We start from the raw sequence: 22,471 nt of genomic DNA, 5'->3' as shown, positions 1-22,471 counted from the left end.
CAGAAGAGTCAGAGCTTGCAGTAGTGGAAAGGGAGGAAGAGGGCACGACTCATACTCTAGACTTGAATGTTGTAGGGTGGGTTGATCAACTAAAGGACTTAAAGGCAGAACTTAATTTGCTACAGCCAGTGGGACAAACTGTGTTGCATTCAACTAAATACAGTGCAGACAGCAGTTTTACCATCCAGGATTTCAAATGCATCAGGAGGAATCAGCAGAATCAACCATTTCCATTTAGTGCGGGCACATTTCCACGTACATTTAGAACATACAAAAACAACAATAAAATAGCTACAGTCACAGGCCACGTGGCCAATTTACAAAACACCCAAAGTTAGCCACATGTAGGCAGCCCTCCGCATAATCAACATGTTTGAAGCAAACAAGGAGGAAATCATATTGTCAATGCAGTGACACCGTACTTGGGGGCTGGACCCGATGATGTGCAAGGTCCCTTGCAGCCTCGAGCAATCTATGAATACCTGGAAAGTGATGGTCAGGACACTCCCAATAGGGATACAGTTTGGGTCAGCATATCCATTTTAACTGTGAATGGGCCAAAGCCAGGAAATTTGGTTTTGATCTTCCAAAATGGTTAGGGGGCGGTTGGATCCAGGGTTTCCAGACACTTCCTGACAGCTGTGCAACGCCGCCTTAGCTATTTCCCTTGTGGTTTGTTTTCTGTGGAAGTTGCGGTTGTTGTCAGCTATTGGGTTATGCCACTGTAGACCTTGCTGGTGTGAATTCAAACATCTTCACGGGCACATCTCCCCTAGCCATCGCCTGTCTCCAGTTTAAATGGACCTAACACGGATAATTACTAATAAGAACTTGAGATGGGCCCGAGCCCAACCCTGGATCTAAAGACACCCAGACTTTGGAGGTGTTTGAAGTCTGAATGCCAGTCTCTGAGATGCCTGCAAGAGGTCTATGTTCCAGCTGTGTTGTAGGAAATGCAACACCACCTCAGGACAAGACAACTAACTATGCATGATAGACCATCTCTTAGGATGTATTTGCATCCCCTAAAAGGTAATAAATAAGGGTCATTTACCAAGATGCCAGTGAGAGATGGGTCTAAATTTCTAAGGATATGAAGGAATATAGGTCTAGAGATGCACAGAATTCTTGAGTTACATACAGGGTAATGGGTCCATTATTCATAACTGGTGTGGTTTCAGCTTCCTTGATGCTGAAGAATATCTTTAATGCACTTCTTGAACAGCATGGTTCTTGTAGTGAACCGTATGTGGTGAACCTTGCAGAGTCAAGGTCTGGAAAAAAACATCCATTTATAAGTAGGTCACATCTTGGCTGCCTCAAGGGCTGCTTGTTATCCAGCCTTTCCTTCTTCTGTAAGGGTCTCCCAAGGGCAGATAACCTCCTTTGCAGAGTCCTTGCTAACTCGGTGGTAGTCCTCCTCTTCTTCCTCAGAGTCTATTGGATAGATTCTGCTCTCCAAAGGAACATCCGTTTTTATCTGGAAGAAGCTGTGTTGCAAAATGAAAACTTGTCACGCGTAAGGTACTTTTTGAAGTGCTCTCCGAGACAGCGAATGCGCAGCATGGAGTTTGGCTTTGAGTCTTTCTATCACTCCAGCCCCAAAGCTCAAAGCAAAAAAAACTCAGAGGCACAAGCCCACACAGACAGTAAAGAAAGTGTGCACACCAACCCCTTTGAAGAAGGAAGAAAAAAAAAATCTGCTGTGCAGCACTTCTCCAAACTCCTCAATCCCCAACCAGATGGGTTAAGAGGTCTTAAAACTTGTCACTCTGATTTTGCAATGTGGACTTATTTACTTACCCAGTAGCCAAGATGGACCAAGAGAGGTGATGGTTGCATCTGGATTACTTTTTGGCTAGGGGACAAACCAGAACTAGCCCTGCAGATTCAGAAAGGTGGAGCTTCCAGACCAAAATCTCCTGGCTCAGAAACTGTTTAATGATATTTTGGCTGCAAATGGTGGAACTTTTGCAATCATTTCCCAAGGTCCCAGCCACCTTGCTACCACTTTCTCGCTCATTAACTTGGGCCATATCTGAACCTGCTCTAGGGAAAGTCCCTTTCTAGTTTTGGAACCAAAGTGATACACAAGCATGTTTAAATTCAAGGCCACTCTACTCTGATATAAACTTATCATCTTTACTTGTGGTACTTTATTCATGGGAGAAACCAAAAAAAATCCAAAAACCCCTCCCTCCCAAAAAACCCAACTATTGGTGCTGTATCTTTTCAGTAACGCTGCCCCTTCTTCTCCTGAATGGCTAAGTTGTTGATCAGCAAACACATATAAAGTGCTGGCGCCAATACCCAAAGCCATCATTTGAAAAGAGGGTGACTGAAAACAAATAGCACATAAAAGAAACAAGCTCACAATGTGTAATTTTCCATTAAATTACAACCCACCCCCCAAAAAACCCCAAAAGCCCAACCCTTTGTGAGCCTCTCTCTTGCTCCTTCTTGCCAGCAGATGCACAAGATCAGAGAGACCTGAACTTGAGGAGTTTGGAGCAAGGATTGTGTCTTCTAGGAAATATTCAGACTGTCTCCCTCACTCCCACCACTGCTGAATGCAAATCTCTAGGTCTCTCCCAGGTACTCAAAAGCCTCCATTCAGATGCAGGTTGTGACACTGGAAAATGTTAACAGCTGCCCTCAACCACTGGCCTGGAGGAAGTTCATGTTGCCTTCATTCAGGCAAAACAAAATGCTGATTACATGCCTGTTGTTTGCTGATAGCTGAAAGGAGGCCTATTGCCCAGGGCAAGGCCCTCAAACAGGCTAATGATGTTCAGCTGAGGAGGTTTCCTGGAGATGGACTGCATAGGCAGAAGCTGGGGCACAGAAATGGTTGGCAGCTCCGTCTGGGCAAGGGTGCAAGGCATCGAGAAGCGGAAGAGAAACAGCTGTGTGCATGGCTGGGAAGGGGCAGGGACAGGACTGACCGGCGACACAGCTTGGAAACCACGAGCAAGGAAACAGCCGTGGTTCGTCGTTCCTACTGCATTGAGGACGACCGGACTGCGCGTCCGTTGTTTGTAAGCGGAACAGAACAGAAGGCATCAAAGAAATACTGGAATCGTGCAATTGCTCTCTCCCCAAACTAGAAAGGCACCAACTCTTGGCTAAGTGTGCAGGGTGAGGGCTCACAATCTTCCTGAGAAGCGGGAAATGCCAGCACCGCCTTTCCCAGGGGGGAAACTGAGGCACAGAGAGGACTCCCCATGGTCGCACTAGAATCACAGAGTCGAACCTCACGCTCCTAACCCCAGGCTAGTAGCCTGGCCACTACAGCATCCTTCCTGCGGAGCAAGAGGGGACCAGGAGGGAAGTTAAGACAAGGGCAAGGGGAGGAAAGGCTCACAGAGCTGCACGTGAATCAATCAAGCGTGCCTAGCCCAGGCTGGAGAGCTCTGCTGGTATCACTATGGCTCCAGAGGAGTCATCCCGGGCCACGGTTAGCCCTTCCTCGCTTGGAGGGCTGGGCCACGGCACGACTTGAACTTGCAAGGAGTGGCGGACTGCTCCTCCCGTCTCCTGTCCGGTCCGCCACAAGAACAGGCAATACATGAGCCATCAAAGCCCCTGTCGGCAGAGGGGAGCCCCCGTGCATGTGTTTTGTATTTGTTGCAGAGCGAACCCCAGCCAAAGCCCTCGTCTTTGGGGTCAGGCCTGAGCCTAGCACAGGTTGGAAAGGTCCCCAGACACCCCCAGCGGCCCTGCTCCCCAGAGGCGCTGTCCCGGCACGACCCAACCCAGCCCTACAGGGCTCTCACCTACCAGTTGAGGGGACGAGCGCTTCGGAGACGCCACGAGCCAGGCACCGAGGGGACACAATAGCCAAAACGGACTGAAACAAGGGCTGAGAGCGAGAGCCCCACATGCAGGAGAGGCACAAACCCCCACTTGCAGCGCTGCACCCCGGGGAACCATCCTTCCCGGAGCTCCGCCTCAGGTGCAAAGCTGAGGAGAAGGTGCTGGGCCCGCAGGTGCGGCTCGTTAATTAGCCCCCAGCCAGCGCCGCAGTGGGGGGCGGGGGAGGGCTGCTCGCTGGGGCCGAGCTCCTCTCCACTTATTTCGCTGTTATGTCGTGGGGGTGGCTGGCTCTGGCGCGCTCACACCTGGCGCCTCCCGCGTCCTCCGCACCGGACAGAGGAAGCCAGGTGTTTTGTGCAGCGGGGGAAGTGGCTGTCAGGTGGGGCTGGTCAATGCAGGCTGGGCTACCTGAGGAGAAGCACTGCCCGGGGGTTTTGTGTTAGTGGCATATGTGAAAAATGGCCCCGGGAGCAACCCGGCTCTTCTCCACCATGGTCTCACTTGTGCTGGCTCCCCAGTGCCGGTGATGCTGATGCGTCCTTCAGCACCAGCCATTAGCCCCCGTCCCTGAAGGCCTGCCCCAGGGGGGGAGCTGGGGTGGCAGCCCCAGGTGCCTTCTTGGGAGCGGAGGGGTTCGGGAGAATAACCGCTGTCATCACCATCGCACAAATCGAAGGCATTCGCCACCTGCGTGATTCCCACCTCATCCGCTCGCTCCTTGTCCTGACCCCCCAAAACGCCTGAAGGAAAAGCCGAGCTTTGCAGCGTTTCAGGCATCTGGGCCAGAGATTTTTCACCGAGGTGGGGCAAACCCTCGAGGCAGCCCCCGTATCTACGGGCCTGTGGGGAGGGGACACTTCTCATCGGGGGGCAAAAATCTCAAAATCCCGCAATGAATGTGACATGAAATGAAGCCCTTCCTCGGGCAAAAGGCCCTGGCTTGCTGTCCTCTGCTAGCTGCCCTTGACCTCTCGGGGCTTTTTCCTCACTGCCCTGTGAGAAGCAAAGCTCGCAGGTCTCACTTTACCCCCGTGTGGTGTGTAGAGATGCGCGGGGCTCGGAGCCCCCCCTTGCGCGCTCCAACTCTGCGACTGTTCGGCGCTTTCTCAGGCCGTCAGCCCAAGTTCAGAGCAGTCTCACGTACATCTATTTCTTATGGTCCTATGTGATTCTGCGGAGACGAGAGCTGCCATAACGCAGAGACACGTGGCTGCATCCCTGTCTGCCCTGCTCTGTGCAGGGGGTGCTCTTGGAGGCATTGCTGCTCCACCATTTCGGCACCGAGAAGGATAACGGCACGAGGGGCCAGCGCCAGCGTGCAGAGACCAGCATCGGAGGGTCCCACCCAGGCTGCCCGTCTGCCCAGAGGAGAGCGTTAGGGGGCACGGTGCAGGGATACTTACTTGGTCACTCTCTTGGAGGTCTGCTGCAGTTGCTGTTCCAGGTCATCCAGGGGCTGGACCTTCCCGTGAGGCACTGCCGGGCACTTTGGTGAGAGAGTCGCAAACACCGGCGAGTTTAAACATCCCCGTTTCAACAATCTGCTGAAGGACAAGCTCATCCGGGATTTGGGAGGCACCTTGGTGTCCACATGCCCAGGCACCTGGCTATTGCAAGGGCCCGATTCAGAATCTGTGGAGATCTCGGTGCTCTCAGTGATGGAAGGAAAGTGGCTCGAGTTGGACCCGCTGGTTTCCCACTTCATTTCCAAGCCAGGGGCACTTTCTAGAGCTACGCTAATGGGCGAGGGGCAGACAGCGCTGTTTGGCAGAGCAACATGTCCGGGGGACTGGAGAGGAAGGTTAGTTGGGATGAGGCAGGAGGGGGATGGATTTGATGGTGACGGAGGAGCACAGGTACCGGTGTACACAGCCAGGTGAGGGACTGGAGCAGTGAACTGACACAACTGCGGGGAAGAAAAGGAGACACTTTAGATCAGGAAAAGCAGCCGGTGAGTCACAGGACACAAACCCCTGAGACTCTGACTCCTCTGTCTGGCTACCAACTGGAAATAATCCCCTCCGAGACTGGAAGCCCTTGGGTCTGTATAACGTACTGGTGCTTGTAAGTGATAGAAATGAGAAGAGTGCAAGAACCTAGCTAGCTAGGTAGGTAGGTTGTGTTTGTGAGTGACGCTGTGATATTGCCCTCTACCGACTAGCCCGAAGACAAGATAAAGGCTCTAGTATGAACTCGCTCAACTTCAGAGGCTTGCGTCCTCGGGTCTAAAAGACCTGGCCTCCCTGTATGTGATGTATATAGTACTGTGGGTGTTGTTGGATGAATTGCAGCAGGGACATGCTATCTGTCTGGCGCTGATTCACCCCTATGCTTGTTTACTATGTCATATAAATGAGGATGAATATTAAGAGCTCTCCAGTAAGCAAATGCTTGGATAGCAAAACAGGTTTATGGCTTGCAGCTGGTGCTCTGGTCAGGGGGATGAATATTTAGGCTACAATTTTCCAACATAGGAGGGACAGGAGGTGGCCTGTAAGGGAAAAGTAACTGTCTGACATGGGGACTAAAGCATGCATTGCTCATCTAAACTGATCTCCTCTGGTCTAACAGCAGCTAACTGGTCTCGCAACCAGGCAGCACGTAGGACTTGGCTCCATAAAGTCCCCCCGCCTGAGCAGCAGGTTGCCAGTGAGAGAATCTGTGATGTCTTTGGGGCACAAAAAGCAAAAATACAGGCAGTAAAAAAAAAAATGTGGAGAGAAAGGTAAAAAGTGGGAGAAATAACCCAGAAAACAGGAGAGAGGAGGAAAAAGAACAGGACAAAGAAAAGATGACAGCAGATAGGCCAAACTACTGCAGTCCCCACACGGCAGAGGCTAGATCCTACTGCCTTGGGAACGTAAGGGCTCACATCCCTGCAAGACATGGGCTTGAACTCAGTGCAAAGGGCCCCAGGACCCTGGGTCCAGTTGGACCAGGATCTGGACTTGCATTTGAAGGCCATCAGTAACAATCTGAGCAAATATCGCCCTAGGAGCACTGCAAGCTGGGAGCAATCCAGCCCCAGACTTTGAAATGTGAGCTCCTTGGTAAGAAGACAGGTCCCAGTTGCAGAGATCAGATCTGCAAATGGGTCTGATGGCTCCAAAGTGCATTTGCCTGGAGGCCTGTCTCTCAGTCAGCTGTGGGGCTGAAGCTCTCTTTTCATCCTGAGATCACTAAGCCTTTTGTGCAGGATGCAGGGGGAGACCTTCATCTTCTCTTCAGGCAAAAATGGAGCACAGAAGAGACTTGTCCAGGAGAGAGCCCTGGTCTCCAGCGGATTCGTAGCCTGCCTCCCGTAGGAGTAGAGATGGCTGCAATACTGTTCAAGCAGGTGTCACCGACTGTGTCTCCTGGTCAGCCGGTTCTTGCAGCGCAGGACAGCTGCCAGCTTTTCTTCACTACAAAACTGTATTATTCTCTTTTCTCCAGGGATACAACAATGTTCTCTTCAGAGGATCTGGGCACCGGGGAAAGGACAGTGCCTTCCTCACTGCCCCGCTTCAGAGACAGAGGCAAGAGGCGGATATGTGGTTTTGTTCTGGCTGGTTGCCTGTGCTGGGCTCAACTCCTCAACAATAAGAACAACTACATCTTAGCATCATATATATCTATATATACATAGATCTATCTATGTGTGTGTGTGTGTGTGTGTATATATACACATATACACATACATATATACATATATAGTGGTGTGTATACACACACACACACATATATATAGTGGTATATATATATATATATATATATATATACCACTATATATATGTGTGTGTGTGTGTATATACACACCACTATATATATATATATATATATATATATATATATATGTGTGTGTGTGTGTGTGTGTGTGTGTGTGTGTATATATATATATATACATAGCTTGATCTCTCTACATATGATAATGTAGTTGTAGCTAGATCTAGCTATATATATAGATCTATATAGATCTATAGATCTCTATATTGAGATCTATATCTATATATATATGATAACATGTAGTTCCTATTGTGTGTGTATGAATATATATGTACATACACACACACACATACACACCCCTACAAGAGGGAAGACTGAGAAAGAGAGAAAAAAAAATAGAGAACGAACCTCCTGGAAGAACAAAGGAAAAAGGAGCTTGGGAACGAGAGGAAAACATCAAATCCCTGACAAATACTGCAGCCACCCTGACAACAATGCAACATTTTTCACAAGAGGCAAAGATGAGAGGGATTCTGCTCTCTGCCTTCCTGGCTGGGGTGGTGCTCGGTGCTCGGAGGACTTTCTGACAAGCAGAAGTCACCTTCATGACCTCTCCCATGTATCTCAGTGACTTTTTGGAAAACTTGCTTCTTGTCCCCAACAACGCTCCCTCATACTTCCATCCTCCCTGGTCCTTCACATTGGCCTTAAAGGTCTCAGGTCTCCAAGGAAATGGGTGATGGTTGATGCAGCCACCTGTAAGAATAGCTGGAACTGCAGAGAACAACCCGACACTTCTTCTGTCCAGTGTGTGGACAACACCCAGGCAGGAATGAGAGGATAGACAGGGAACTCATTCATGTCAGAGGCCAGGGCCAAGCACGGCAGGAGGGAAGGAGCTGATACTGTCGGTGGGAACGGGGAGTTCAGTAAGTGTCAAAGACCTACCTCCACGAGTGAGCAGGAAGAAGCAGTAAAGAACACAGATAGGCAGAGGAGCTATCGGTATCAGCCCACCTTTGGGAAATCACTACTTCCCTGAAAGCCCGCACATCTCCAGCATAGCTGCAACCTAGACAGAATTAGTTTACCTTTAAGTACATCCACAGGTTGGTCATAAGCAGGATCAGGAGGATAGCTGGCTCCTAATTCATCATCCATTTGTATCAGTGGAAGAATTTCTATTGATTTCAGTGAATGCTGGATTCAGCTCAGGCAGATCACTGCAAAGGATTCAACTTGCCGATTTCGTTACAGAGGTTAGTTGTAATCTAGGAGTCTTGGACAACTATAATGCCTTGTTATTAAAGCATATAGTGAGGCTGGGACCTTGATTTTGGTAATGGGTGGCATAGCCAGGCTAAAATCTGACTTGAGCATACGGATGTGATGACTGCTCAACAGACTGAGGACAGAACCAGGGACTCCAGGGCTACAAACACACACGGCTACATCTTAAGATAAAGAATTAGGCTTTTTCAGCTGGGCCCCTACCAGTCTCACATCCTCCACAGTTTGAGCACAGCAGGAAACCTATAGCACATGCTCATCAGAAGGTGACTCAGGCTCATGAAGATAACTTGCCTATGGTTTTATCTTAGAGTATACCTCTTAGGTTTCCCCCAAAACTTCCAACTGAATCTGTGCCAGCAGAAATAAAGATAAGCTCAACATTTAAACAAAAATATTAAAGGTAATGGCCCCGACTCCCAACAAAATACATGCATGGCAAAGAGACAATGCAATGAAGGACAAACACTCTGCTCTTTTTCACTTTCTACGTTCATTTTTATTAGACAGGTGAGCAGAAGCAAGGAATGCATGGGGATGATGGCAGAGAAATAAAACCAAGCAGCGCTCTGAAATCCAACACAAACAATTAATTTCTGGACTAATATGATATAAACTCCAATTTACATTTAATATCCAGTGATAGTAGCCAAGAGAAGCAATGTCTATGCAAGGGTGGGGACTATGCCAAATGTGGGAAAAAAAATTGATGGAGATGAGAAATAAAATCATATCAAGAAACCAAATAAACATTGCAGCAGGTAGATTTCTTGGACCCTGCGTCACTGCTGCTGTTTGTACCACAGCGGTGCCCTCCGGGAGACAGGAAATCTCCCACGTTCCCTGGTCTCATTTAGCTTTTGGGAGATTCAAATAGCCTTCGACCAAGCCTGCCAAGTGCTAAGCACCCTCAATAACCATTTAAGTTAACGGCTGCTGACCATGCTCAGCACCTTACAGAACTGATCCTTCCAAGTGTAACCTGACTTTGAGGATTTACAGCCTCGTCCTGCTCCTATTGAGCTTCATCCCTGCCGAAGGCAACAGGCGCTTTGGTATTAACAACTTTAGGTGCTGGAGCAGGGCCTTGGCTGGCAGGCCTTGAAATCAGAGGAGAGACCACGTTACTTATTTTGCTTCAGCTCCTCTAGGCAAGATGAACAGCCGCTGACACCGGTCGTGAACACCTCAAGCACTGCAATGAGGTATCAGAAGAGCAGCTCTTCTCATTCTTCAGTGACACCAAAAGGTTCCCAGGAACCACCAGACTGGGTGAAAGCACCCTGTATCCTGCCCAGTTGCTTCAAAGGTGGGCACAAAATGTGATTGAGGAAGCAGTTAGGGAATAATCAACCTGTCCCCTGTTAATTACAGGCTGGTTTGTGACCTGAGACACGAGGATTTATAGCCCATCTACAAATCTTGGGGGTTTTTCTTATTCTAATGCTGGATGTTCCTGTGAAAGCCCACATCAGTTCTCTGCCTATTTCTAAACTGTCTGCAACATATTGAACCACAGCATGCTCTGATATGCACGGTCTATATATATTCACCTAGGTCTGGCATCACAGGAGGGGATGCTATGGGCTCGGACCCCAATCCGGGGTCTGCAGTAGTGTGGTATTATAGTTTAAAGTGCGAGTGGAACCTGGTACTATTTGCACGCTTGTACGAGGGGTTCGAAAAGAGCCAAGTGCACATCCACAGGACTTGGGTTCCTCTTTCTTGGGCTCCTTTAAAAATCCCAGTCTAGTCTTTTCTGACATGGTTTCAGAGGTAATGCACTCTGCCTCCAAGGACAGGGTTCATTAGGCCGGTTTAGCACTTGAGTGCCAAGGGAGCTGCAGCTCAGTGGGATCAATGGATGTGAGAACAGTAAAGACATGCCTTTGGCCCCCTTTAGGCCCGGTATGTTAGGACCTGCTTTCACCTTGCAGATATAAAGCCCCAGATGGAATGAAGGTGACTGGGGACCACCATTCCCATCATCTTGTACCTTGAGAAAGCATCTCAAGATATAGCCCAAAGCAATAAACTACCAGGAGCACTGGATATCGGTGTCTAACTTCTCTCCCTCATGTCCCCCTGGGGACTGTTGCAAGGCACCCCCTGTATCTCTGCTGTGCACCTCCAAGGGGGTTTCCTGGCCGGCTGGGGCCAGATGGGGCTGCAGCACGATGCTCCTAAGAAACAGTAGTCAAACCTGTGATTTCATTTTGCTCTCCCTGCCACTGCGATGCTGGGAGCTGGACCATGCCGGCTCCCAGTCAGTTGTGTGGCTGTACAACGGCTGCAGCTGGCATGGCTCCATCCCCCGTGGCGGGAACTCATGCCCCGATGAAGAAAAGCAAATCCATTTCTGCAGTTCTTTATGCATCCTCCACCCTGCTCTCAGTTACCTCCTGGTCTGACTGCTTCTCACTTCCAGCGAGGGTGGTAGATGAGCAAGACCGAAAGGGTTCAAGCTCAGCCTCTGTCCGTTTCCCATCCTCCCATAAATTCTTCCACCTTCCCCTGGCCAGGGCTTTCCATGAACCTCATCACATCCCACTGACCATCCAGCCCCAGGGGCTTCCCAACAGGCCTCAAGGAAGTGGGTAGTTCAGATTTTAACTCCCCCTCCTGCTCCTCTCTGTGTTCCCAAGGGGAAAAAGGAAAATGAGACTATGCTATTTTACAAGAAGTTGAAATCAGTAACGATGTCTCCCAAACACGGCAGCTTCTACACCACTGGGCTACAAGCCAGATAATGCCTGGAAACTACCACTCGCTCTTGTAGAGCAACAGGAAATAGCAGAGCAGGAAAAAGACAAGACAAATGTGAGTCAGGGCTAGATAAAGGAAACCTGCAGCCCTGGCTATGTCTCTCAGACCCACCACCTGCTCTCACGAGGCCTGGGCAGAACTCATCACATGAATGTGTGACAGAAGGACAAGGACTGACCCCCTTCATGGGCTGCCTGCAGGATTGGGAGGTCCAGCTGCCATTACAGGGAACAGGGAATGCAAACCACTTGGTGCCTTTTAAAAGGCTTAATCTTATTGCTTTGGCTAGAAACTTCCCCCCTCCTGCAGCCAAGCACAACTGCAGCTCCCAAGCGCAGACGCTGCCGTCTCCTGCAGGGTGCTAGGTGCTTGACGAGGGGCTCTGGCAGATGGACCAGAGTTGTACCCCCTGGGAGGGAGGAGCAGCACACCTGTGCTCCCAGTTCAGACCTGTCCCTGACCCACAGCTCTGGCTAGAAGTCCCCCTTGAACCTCTCGCAGCAGGGTGGGAAGAGGCACCTCTGCCTCGTGCACTGGCACACATTTGCCAATGCATGGCTGGAGCAATGCCAGAGGCTGAGAGACGCAGCCGGACCTGGGGCAGGTTGGAGCAACCGGACAATACTGCTGCCCCGCGGATCGGGGTGCACGGGGGGAGCAATCATGGAGCATGGGCCCTGCCACGTGATGCACGATGCACGCAGCCAGCTCCCTGACTCCAGCAGCACTTTCATGCCTAACATGCCTGAAAAGTGACATCGGCTGCTACGGGTGCCATGGCAACGGGGAGAAAGGGGTCTGGAAAGGTAAAGCAGCACTGACACCTTCAGGTAGGGGAGAGGAAGCTCAGCCCTGGGCTCGCCTTGTCTTTTCCCTGCATCCTGCCCTAAAAGATCTGGAGCCTACTTCTGTGTGAGCTGGTTCCTACGATCCAGCTTGCTCATAACCTGGGTGATGTCCACGGCGGTGGCTGCTTCTCTGGCTTTGGCCTCTTCCTCCAGCTGTCTCAGGATGACCGGGCTGGGGCTGGAGCGGAGCTGACGGCGTGTGAATGAGAAATTGGAGCTGAGGAGAGACAGAGAGAGAGAAGCAGGGAGTTACAGGGGCGGTAGGAGACAAGCTTGAGGAGAAAAGAGCCCATTGCCAAAACCTTTTCCGAGCCCCAGGTAACCTGCTTGGTGCAGAGGATTTGTCTGTCTGCTTTGCTCGGAGGAAACATGCTCAGGGTGCTTGCTGCAGACATTTCAGTGCAACCCGACCCAAGCCCCTTCCTGCACAGCAACTCTCCTGAGCTCTGTCAGAGGCCACCCGGGACCCCAACCCCAGTCCTTGATCTGTGCCTGGGAGTGATCTTCTGCCTGGGACCTGGCTCGCTGAGCCCAGTGTGGCTCACCTACAGGATACGTTGAGCAGGGGTTTCCCATTACTGTGTCCTCCCACCCCGTTTTCACACCTCCCCAGGAGTTCATGGTCAAAAATATATCATGCATCCTGGTCGTGAGAGCATGCAGGATCACCTACGTTCACAAAAGTGACTTGGCTGGGAAAAGGAATCAGAAATCGTGGTAGAAGTGATATCTTTTATTAGAGCAAGTAGATTTTTGCACAAAAAAAATCTTTAATTGCAAACTTTCAGGCACAAAAAATGGTCTGGGAAAGGCTTCTCTGTGGCAAAGGCAGCCCAGAGACGTCAAAGAAGTGGGCCCAGGTTGGATTTCACCTGCAAGCTTGAATTTCGGGCGTTATGAATTGTGTTAGGACCACTTAGCACACTTCTCATCCAGGACGGCCCCACTCTGCCACCCTCCCTCACTGCGAGTTTGCACTTTACTTTGGGCATTGTCCCAAGGAAATAAGCGGAGACATTTGCACGCTGCGATGACTAAGTGGAAGAATCTTTTCTTTAAACTAAATAACCCCCAAAAAGCCTCTAATCATTTTATTGGTCTCCACTGAACTCTTTCCAATCCATCCACATTTTTCTTAAAGTATGGAAGAGCCTACCCAATGTAGGCAAAATGGTTGTATAATGGCAGGACGCCCCTTTGCCTGTCTCACTTAAAATGTTGGTGTTGAATCTAAATTCACTGCTGTGAATTGTGCAATGAAATGAAGCACGAGAATCACAGACGCCTCTGGCTCTTCACGTCAGCCCCGCTCCAATAATAACCGCCCCGTTACACTTCATTCCACCTTGTGCCCAGGATGCATATTTGTTTTTGCTCCTAGATCAAGCAACACAGTCATTCACCGAGCAGCAGGCACATGTGCCGAATCCCCCGCACATCCAGATGGCCCCCAGGTAGAGCAGAAATACCAATTAGAAAAACAGCCCTGTTCAATTAAATCCCTGAGGCTATGCATGAGGTGTGCATGCGGTGCCTGGCACAGCAACTGCTAGTACATGACCAGGCAGCACCAAGGCTGAGAATCTAAGATGTCATAGACATTAGGGCTGCAAGGGACCTTGCAAGATCATCGGGTCCAGCCCTGTGCCCAAAGGGCAGGCAGTCAGTAGTGGACAAATGATCCCAGCAAGATAGGCATCCAAGTGTTTCAAGATGAAACGCAGGGAGGCTGCTTGGCACCATTCAGCCAAGGGTCTCAAAGGCACTTCCAAATGGTGCTTGTCTGGGATTGTACCCAACCTCTGAGACAGGGGATAAAACACCTGCCTTACAAGGGGATACAATGAGAGAGAAAATATGGCCCTGATATGTAACCGGGTCTTGTACCTCTAAGTGCTGTGCTGATCGGGAAAAGACAAATGCAGAATTTGGTGGCTTATGGAAATCTACGTATTTTAAAAGATAACGAGGCCAATGAGATTGGGCCAGAGACATGCAACTCAGCTGCCAAGCGGACAGCAGCAGAAAGGCATCTTTGTTCTGGGTCCTAGAGATGGGACTGCCAGCAACAAAAGACCCCTTCCATGACAGTGGTCAGTACCTAGCTAATATTGGGCCCAGGCTTGTTCTCAAGGGGAGCTTGGTGGGATCAGCGGGGGCTCATACGTCCTAAACACTGAGTCTGTGCCCTGAGCAGATGGAGATAACTGGAGAGATTGTTTTTTTAAAAAAAGCATTCCTCCTTGGCCTCACCCTGCCACTTTGGGTGTTTGACTTCAATAGCAGCAATTACTCTCATGCTGCTGGCTGCACCCTGCTCCCCACAAGCTTTATCTTACAGCAACCTGAGCAGACCTACAGCCACCTCCTTCTACACTGTTGGTGAGGCATGCTGTGCCGGGATAGCCCTCCCTGGCAGTTCAAGCAACAGCTTTGATGTCCTCGATGACACACTCTCCACTTCCTTTGCTCTTTCCACGATGGAACCGTGATCAACCACAATGGAAACACGTATAAAACAATCAGCCTTTGATGTGAGGCACTAGCCTGTTTTCCTGTCAGCGTACCCGAGATGTTGTCTGAAGTGTGAATGTTACATCCCTCCAGCAGCTATGTGAAAACATGAATGCATTTGCCAGGGTTACAAGCAACCTCTCCAGATCTGCAGCCTGGAAGTGTCTGACAAATACAGCTGTGGCAGTCACAGAGTGGCCACATCTGCCCCTGGGGGGAAACAGCCTGCCTGATTATTAGTGACTTGTATTACAGCTGCACCTACGAACCCCTCGTGGACCAGAAAGCTGCTGCACAGCAAGGGATGTGAGCAACCAGGAGGTGCCACCACTGTAGAGGAGACAGGAGATGCTGCCAGGGTGTCAAACTTTGCTTAAGACTAGGGGAGCCTGGGATCCATCTTTTCTCCTCGGTGACACTGAGAAAACCTAGTGCCTTGTGGCATCAGGAAGGACCTGGTCCAAGACCACTGAAGTTGGTAGGAATGTTTCCTGGGTTTCAGTGGGCTTTGGTGCAGGGCTCAGAGAGTGCAGGAGGCAAAGCTCCTCCATACTTGCTGAGTGGAGGCACTCTCTGTTTCAGAGGGCAATCGTTGTCTTTCCGGCTCGACACTGCAACTGCATTGGACTGAGGTGTCTCCGAAGGCCCTGAAAACTCTTCTGCCAGCTGATCTGAGATCATAAAATATGCAAAGGATCTCCAGAGTTCATCCAGTGCACCCTCCTGCCTATCCAAATCCATTCTCTAACCTCTTAGCAAATCTACACAGTCAACCCTGACACAACCACAAGACATAAACACCCCAACCTGACACAGGTAAAGCAGGGGAGGGGGCAGAGCAGCCAACATCCAGCTGCTGCAGAGATTATTAAAATAGGTTTAAAAGATCCAAGGAAGAAGGCCATGACCCCTGCTGCAAAGGAAGGCAGACACCCCCAGTTTGAACCAAGCTAACCATGGGGTAAAATTGCTTCTTGCCCCCTAAAATGGTGAGCGGTTTGACCCTGAACGGAGGGGCAAGACTCTTCAATCAAGAACCTCTGGGTTTTAGTCCCAGCAGGAGCATTGGCACAGCCCAGTGCAATGGCTGAACCTGATCTGCAAAGTCACACAGAGCTGGACTCCCAGAGTCCTCGACCTCTTGTCAGCCTTTGCAGCGATACCAGGGAGCATCAGATGCTACTTGTCTGGCATTTCTTGGTGTCAGCATCTGCTTCAGCACTGGGCTAAGGAAAGGACAGTTGTTCTGTAAGCACCTGGTGGGATGTGGGCAAGACCATGTTAGCCCTGGGCAAGATCTCCCTTTCTTGGTGTGCAGTGCCCTTCTGGGAAAGCAAAGGGGCAGATCAGGGATCACAGCCTTCCCAAGCACATGCCGTAAACAAAAAAGATTGCTGCTACTGCCAGCTAAGCTCTGATTGCACATGAGCCCTTTCCAAAGGGCTCCCAAAGAAGCAAGGTAATCAGCCTCTAAGCAAGGCTTCTTCTCTGTGAAAAGTCCGCTTTAATTAAGCAAATATCTAAATCACAGTAATTTTGCTGCGACTCAGGCACTTTGCCTCTTTGGTAAAACAGAAAGCACGTAACCCACAATTACACCCCATTACACTTGCCTTTTTCTGACTGTCTGCTGTGGCACAATGGCCTTGTCCAACATCTCCTTGTAGGTCGGAGACTTTAAATAGCGACCATAAGAGTCCTACTGGGGGGAAAAAGGGAAACTGGTAGTTATGGATTGCAAACACCCTAATTAAAATCATCTCCAAGTACAGCTGCTCAGGAGCCAGTGAGGCTGGGAAATGGATAATCTCGCCCAGCAGCCCAAGAGAATTCACTTGTATCTTGCAGGCAAATACATTTATTAAAACCAGTGGCCTTTCATCTTGTGGTAGACTTCCCAAGGCAGAAATCAGAACAAAAGGGGCTGGATGAGTTTCACTCAGGACCGAAGAGTCTCCCTGTTATGACAGTATGAAGTCATTTAGACTACAAGAGTCAACACTGGGCCATTGCCTTTGTTGGTGCAAATCAGCAGAGTTCTGTTGACTTTGGTACTATTTTATTGTACCTGCAGATTTGGCTCACATGCCCCTTTTTCCTAAGTGGGCTGTCTAGATCTGGAGGGAGGGGTTTCAGCTAGTGCTTTTTTTTTTTAAACTCCTATAGCCCTAGGAAACCTATTATCCTCCATGCATTAACTGTATCTGTCTGGGAGCTGACACGGTTCCTCAGCTTATTTTCAAGATACAGTGCCAAGTTCTTGGTACAAGGGTCACACATTGCATCTGATACTCTACACAATTATTGGTGAAACACAGCAGGGCTACACTGTGTGCCCCATCCTGTGCTGACCTGCTGTGAGACACAGAATGAAATAAAAGATGGCACTTTAAAGGATATCACAGCTAGAAAAAACAAGAACGATAACCAGCACGTGACATTTCAAAGTGCTGCACAAGCTGGTTACGTAAGTGCCACAACAGGTCTGAGAGGTAAAAGAGGATTATCCTTTCCATTTTACAGAAGGGAACGGAGCCATGGAAATGTCAAGTGATTTGCCCAGGGCCACAAAGTGGGTCAGTGGCAGAGGCAGGATTTGAATTCAGGACACCCTCACTCAGAACCTAAAGTTCGGTTCTCTCCCTGGAGCCCAACAAGCTCCCAAATGCACTTGCTTAAACCAGTTCCTTCTTTATGTGAGCCTGCAGGTTATTTTCGGTCAAACAGAGGTCACTTGGGAGCCAGAAAAGGCAGCGCGTAAACACGTCCAGGCACAGGTAATCCCTACTGGCTCGTAAACAAATGACAAACCTTTTTCATCAGCATATAAATATGAGTCTGAGCCGCATCCAAAACATAGCGATGAGGGTGCTTGAGACCTTTGACCGTGATGCCCATGGTTGTGCCGTCAATGTTAATCCAGCGCCTCGCTCCTGGAGCCAGGAAGAGCCTGAAATCAGAAAGAGGCAGTCGCTACTTGTGTTAATGAGCAGAGAACTCATGAAGTCCAACCCCGATGCTCACAGGCAAATCCTGTGCCTTAGTATCATAATAAAGAGTCACGACAATATTTTGTGACCTGGTTGAAAGCCCATTTAAGCCCACATGAGATGTCCCACTGACTTCGGCTTCTCTGGGACGTTTCTCATCCACAGCTTGCAAAGCAGGTCACAAGTGTTAACGAACTAAACCTTGCTAAATGGCAGCAATGTATGGACGGTCTTGTCACCCTTCTCGAGGCAGAATATGAGAATGAACGGTATAGACTGAATCCAGGGCAGAACCCAGGTCTTTTGGCCCCAACTCTTGTGCTTGCATTGACAAGGCTGGCCCTCTTCCTTATATCAACCCCATGAGCTGAATGAGGAAGAAAGTTTTACAGCACATTTGTTCTTTCATCTAAAGGAGATTCCTTCGCCAGTGGGACGATAACACATCTGTGCCCTGTGACCGCTCGCACAGAAAGTCCTCAGCAATGCAGTATTTATAGGGGATGGCAAATGCATGTCAAGGATGTCACAAGTCTCAGGGAGGTGTTAGGAAACCGCTGTATCTAAATGCTCACTTGTAGATCTCTTCTGCTTTTTCTTTGACCTTGGACTGGTCTCCGTACTTCAGATCCTCACAGGCTTCCCAGAAACTCAGATTCTCTCCTGTATCATGAGGAATTAGTGACAAGGAAGGGAGAGGGACAAAGATGAAGGTGGAGTAAAATCAGAATCACTTCAGTTAGTTCCTCAATTGAATTCACTTGATTCAAAATCTGCTGGCTGCCTCCTAGGAACTCTCCGGATGCCCTGAAGTATTTAATGGGAGGCCTGCAAAGCCCAGGCCAGCTGCTGGCCCTTGGCACAGGGATGAATTTCACCCTCAGTGCATGACATGCCCACTTTGTTCTAGCAGGAGCTGTGTGCGCGCTGGGGAGAGAACGGTCCCCTTGCACAGTGGCTCTTTGTGCTTGTATTTGTGTCCCGCGCCACTAGATGGTGATGCATGCACTGACTCCACATCCCAGCTCCCCAAACAGCAGTCATTTCTCTTGGGTTTACCTCCTTTCTGCTTGTGTCTTAGATCCCCGTCATATACAGCCCTAATATAAAGCAATGCTACTACAAGTGTCCCGCCTCATCTGCTCCCATTGCAAAGCTACGCTGCCAGATGTTCCGGAGGGCAAGGGTAGAGACTGACACGTAGACTCACCGCTGAATTCTTTCTTTAGGAACAGCTGGAAGTTCTGCCGGCCTTTTGGGTCCCTTATCAGCTCACTAAAATTAATGGCCCATCGCTCCACGCGCATCTTGGTGGGGATTTCCACGCTGCAAAGGTTTCAACACAAACAGCCCTGTGGGATTCATGTCACCCATTTAATTGACCTATTAATTGAAAGCAGGACGCCCTTCACTGGAGCGCCAAGAGATTTTCCCAGCCCTGTGTGTTTTCCGGTAAGCTGTAACGAGCTCCCAAGGTCAGCACACTGAGCGAGTGGCAATTAAGCAACTTTGTGCACAGTGGGATGGGGAATTACTCGCAAAGGGGCCAGCTCTGCTCTGCCTCATACCAGTCTCACAATGATTTGCTACAGCAACTTGGTCAAAATCAGAATCTCTCTGGAGGAGGCACTGCTTTTGGCCCATCGGCCTAGATTCCCCCAATGGCACCCCATCAGTGACCCAAAGCAGCTTTGGCCCTGTTTTAATGGGGCACTTAATACATACACTAGCGGTGGAACAGACCCCAAATATATGACGTGCCCTGTATGGGGTTGATGCTTCACTTCCTTGGCAGGGAAATCTCTTAGTGAAGTTTTTCTAGCTCAAGAACTCAGGACCAGGACCTGTCTCCATAACTCAGCATATGCCATTTTGCTACCAGGGTAGTGTAGCAATGGCTTTGATACCCTTAGATCTGCAGCCTAATACCCTTGGGAACCAATGGCAGTCCTAGTCCCAGCAGCAGGGACTCAGCATGGGCTGCAACCCCCAACCCCATCCCACGACTCTACACAGTTCTTGCTTCAGTGTCAACACATGCTACATCATAGCTGACCAAACGCCACTCTTCAGGCAATGGGAGCCATCCATTAGGTCTGAATTAGGTCTGTTGAACCTATCACTATACCCACCCAGGTGAGAATTCATGAACTCTCAAACCATTAATGCAGACTTCACTTAAAAAAGAAAGGAGAGAAAGGACTGCAAATCCAGCATTGCTAAGGGACCACTCACAGTGCCACAGTCAAGACCTCTCAGAACAAAAAAAAGCAACCCCATTTGTTACTAAGGAGCAGAGATCATGGTAGGATCCACGCTTCCTTGTTTTGGCTTCCATCAACACAAGCGTTGGCGTAAACCAGAAGCTGGTGAGGAGTCAATACATACAGTTTTGCATTGAGCTCCCAGAACGCGGGGTCATCCGTTACCCAGGGGTTGCTGGGGAGGCAGCCTGCCAGCAAGGGATCGTTGGTCAACAACTGCTGGGCATATTTCACAAGCCTGAAAACAATGCAGATGAGAACAAAATGAGCATCTGCAAGCAGCATCTCAGACAGCCGGATTACAGACCAGAGGAGTCCCTGCACGGTCCTTAGGGGCTGGGACTGAGAGCGGCCCTCAAGACACACATTGCCATGCCTCTTCCCACCCAGGGATGCCAGGCCACAAAAATACCCTCCAAATGGCAGCCTTGATTTTGTGTTGTCTGAATAGCCGGGGATTTGGCAGGCTCCAGTGCTTTGTCTCCCTTCAGTGCCTCACTCAAGTGACACGAGAGATATGTCACCCATTACACAGAGCAAGGACACAGAGAGGAAGAAAACAGATGTTGTTGGAGCCTGGACTTGGATCCAGCCAGCTGGATGATGGCAAAGGGCAGGACAAGCAGCTTTTCAGAACTGGCATCTTTTAGTTTCTCTTTAATGTGTGCTCCCAGCAAACCCCAGGATGGACGGGACATTGCTGAATGCCCTCGCATGGCCCCACTCCTCACCCAGCCCTCGGAGCTTATTTCCCTGCAAGGCGCTATGAGACGTGCCAGGCACGACGCTCAAATCCCTTCATTGTAGTTGCAGCAAAGCAGATAAACAACCCCACGCACACACACCCACACCGTAAGATCTGGCCAAACCTGTAACAACAGCCGATTTCATTAACGCCCCAGGAATATTTCTTTTTCCCCCCTCTTTGCTTTTGAAAAATTCATCTGGTTTCTGTGTTTAAAATTCATCCCGGGCTAAGTTGCTTTCATGTGTTCAAAGCTTGGAGTGCGCCGTCCAAAGCTTTGTTGCTAACAGGCATCTTGGCACAGATCCTGCGACTCTACGATGCTGTTGCACAAAGCTTACCGCAGGGTTGATGCACACTCAATACCGTCTCCTCAGTGGAAATGCCAAGGCATTTGGTGCCTGCATACTTCAGTCCGATCCATACCTTCTAATCAAGCTATGAATATAAACCCATCCATTCAGGGAACAGCGCTCTGTCCTCCTAACGATCACGGATTTCTAGCTCCTCCTGGTTCAATAGCATGCTCTGATGTGTGCGGGCTATCTGGAGGCTGATCTTACCTTGATCAGTAATAATTAGACTTGGGCCCAGACTTCTGGCTTTGGATCAAGATCCAAATATCCTCAAAGCGCAGGAAAGTTTGGATCTAGGGACTGGATTTCATCCAGCAGAGAGGCAGGGGCCAGTGTGTGAAGTGTTTTGCCAGAAAACCTTAGCAGCACTATGGGGAGGCAGGCAAGTGTCCTGGCCCCAATGCACAGGTTGGGAAGCTGAGGCACAGAGAGGTGCATGCCACCTGCCCATGGCCACAGAAGGGGTCACTGGCAGAGGCAGGAGCTGAACGGAGACTCCTGGTCCCTAACAAAACCAAGAGACAACAGCACCTCCCTCCCTGCCCTTCCTCCCCGAGTGCCCAAAGACACCCAGAGACCCCCAGGTCATGTGGACCAGTGTCCAGTCATCTGCAGTGAAGGGTGGGGAGTTCTCCCCAGAGAGCAAGGAGCAACACAACCACTCTACAGAGGCTGCTGGAGTCTAGCCATAGGACTGGCCTCGGTGCGCTCGATCAGTGTGCGCAGAGCTAGGGGACCTGCCTCTTCTCCACCGCTGTACCAGGACCAATTTCCATGGGTTAAAATTCCCAGTAAAATCCGTGAGCTGATTCTGGATTGGGACATGGAGCCCTTCTCTGCTCTGACACTCTCCTTTGCTTTCTCCCTGGTTCCCAGTCTACTTAATGAGCAACCTAAAGACACAGCATATAAATGGCGCTGTGTAGGGTTGTGCTATTGATTGCCCTGGAGAGTCACAAGATAAACAGTGTAATCATCTCATTAGTAGAAGAGAACTGAAGACTAATTAACGTATTGGAAGAAGGAAGTGGAAACTTACCCTCCCAGGGAGACAGAAGATTTCACTGTGGACCTCATGAGGGCCTGCCTGTAGTACATGATCTAAGAGTAAAGAGAAATGTTTTGTTGTTAGCAGTTACAGCCATGAGTGAAGGCTCCCCAGCTGGCAGCCTAGCCT

General features: G+C 49.8%; 1 protein-coding gene across 1 annotated transcript in view; it reads right to left on the bottom strand.

The window, feature by feature from the left end:
* Positions 1 to 220: 220 nt before the first annotated feature.
* Positions 221 to 22,471, bottom strand: part of RGS9 (regulator of G protein signaling 9) — a 55,802-nt gene continuing 33,551 nt past the window's right edge. The window contains exons 11-19 of the mRNA XM_014601818.3: positions 22,334 to 22,395; positions 20,318 to 20,431; positions 19,140 to 19,255; positions 18,505 to 18,592; positions 17,751 to 17,889; positions 16,553 to 16,638; positions 12,525 to 12,642; positions 5,220 to 5,722; positions 221 to 1,490 (exon numbers count right to left, since the gene is read on the bottom strand). Of these exons, the coding sequence (XP_014457304.2) occupies positions 1,334 to 1,490; positions 5,220 to 5,722; positions 12,525 to 12,642; positions 16,553 to 16,638; positions 17,751 to 17,889; positions 18,505 to 18,592; positions 19,140 to 19,255; positions 20,318 to 20,431; positions 22,334 to 22,395 (1,383 nt within the window). The 3' untranslated portion in view covers positions 221 to 1,333. The remainder of the gene's footprint in view (positions 1,491 to 5,219; positions 5,723 to 12,524; positions 12,643 to 16,552; positions 16,639 to 17,750; positions 17,890 to 18,504; positions 18,593 to 19,139; positions 19,256 to 20,317; positions 20,432 to 22,333; positions 22,396 to 22,471) is intronic.

This window comes from Alligator mississippiensis, chromosome 8 (assembly GCF_030867095.1).
Source record: "Alligator mississippiensis isolate rAllMis1 chromosome 8, rAllMis1, whole genome shotgun sequence".
Taxonomy (NCBI): domain Eukaryota; kingdom Metazoa; phylum Chordata; order Crocodylia; family Alligatoridae; genus Alligator; species Alligator mississippiensis.
The sequence above is the reverse complement of the archived record's forward strand: the minus strand, read 5'-3'. Positions and strand labels throughout refer to the sequence as shown.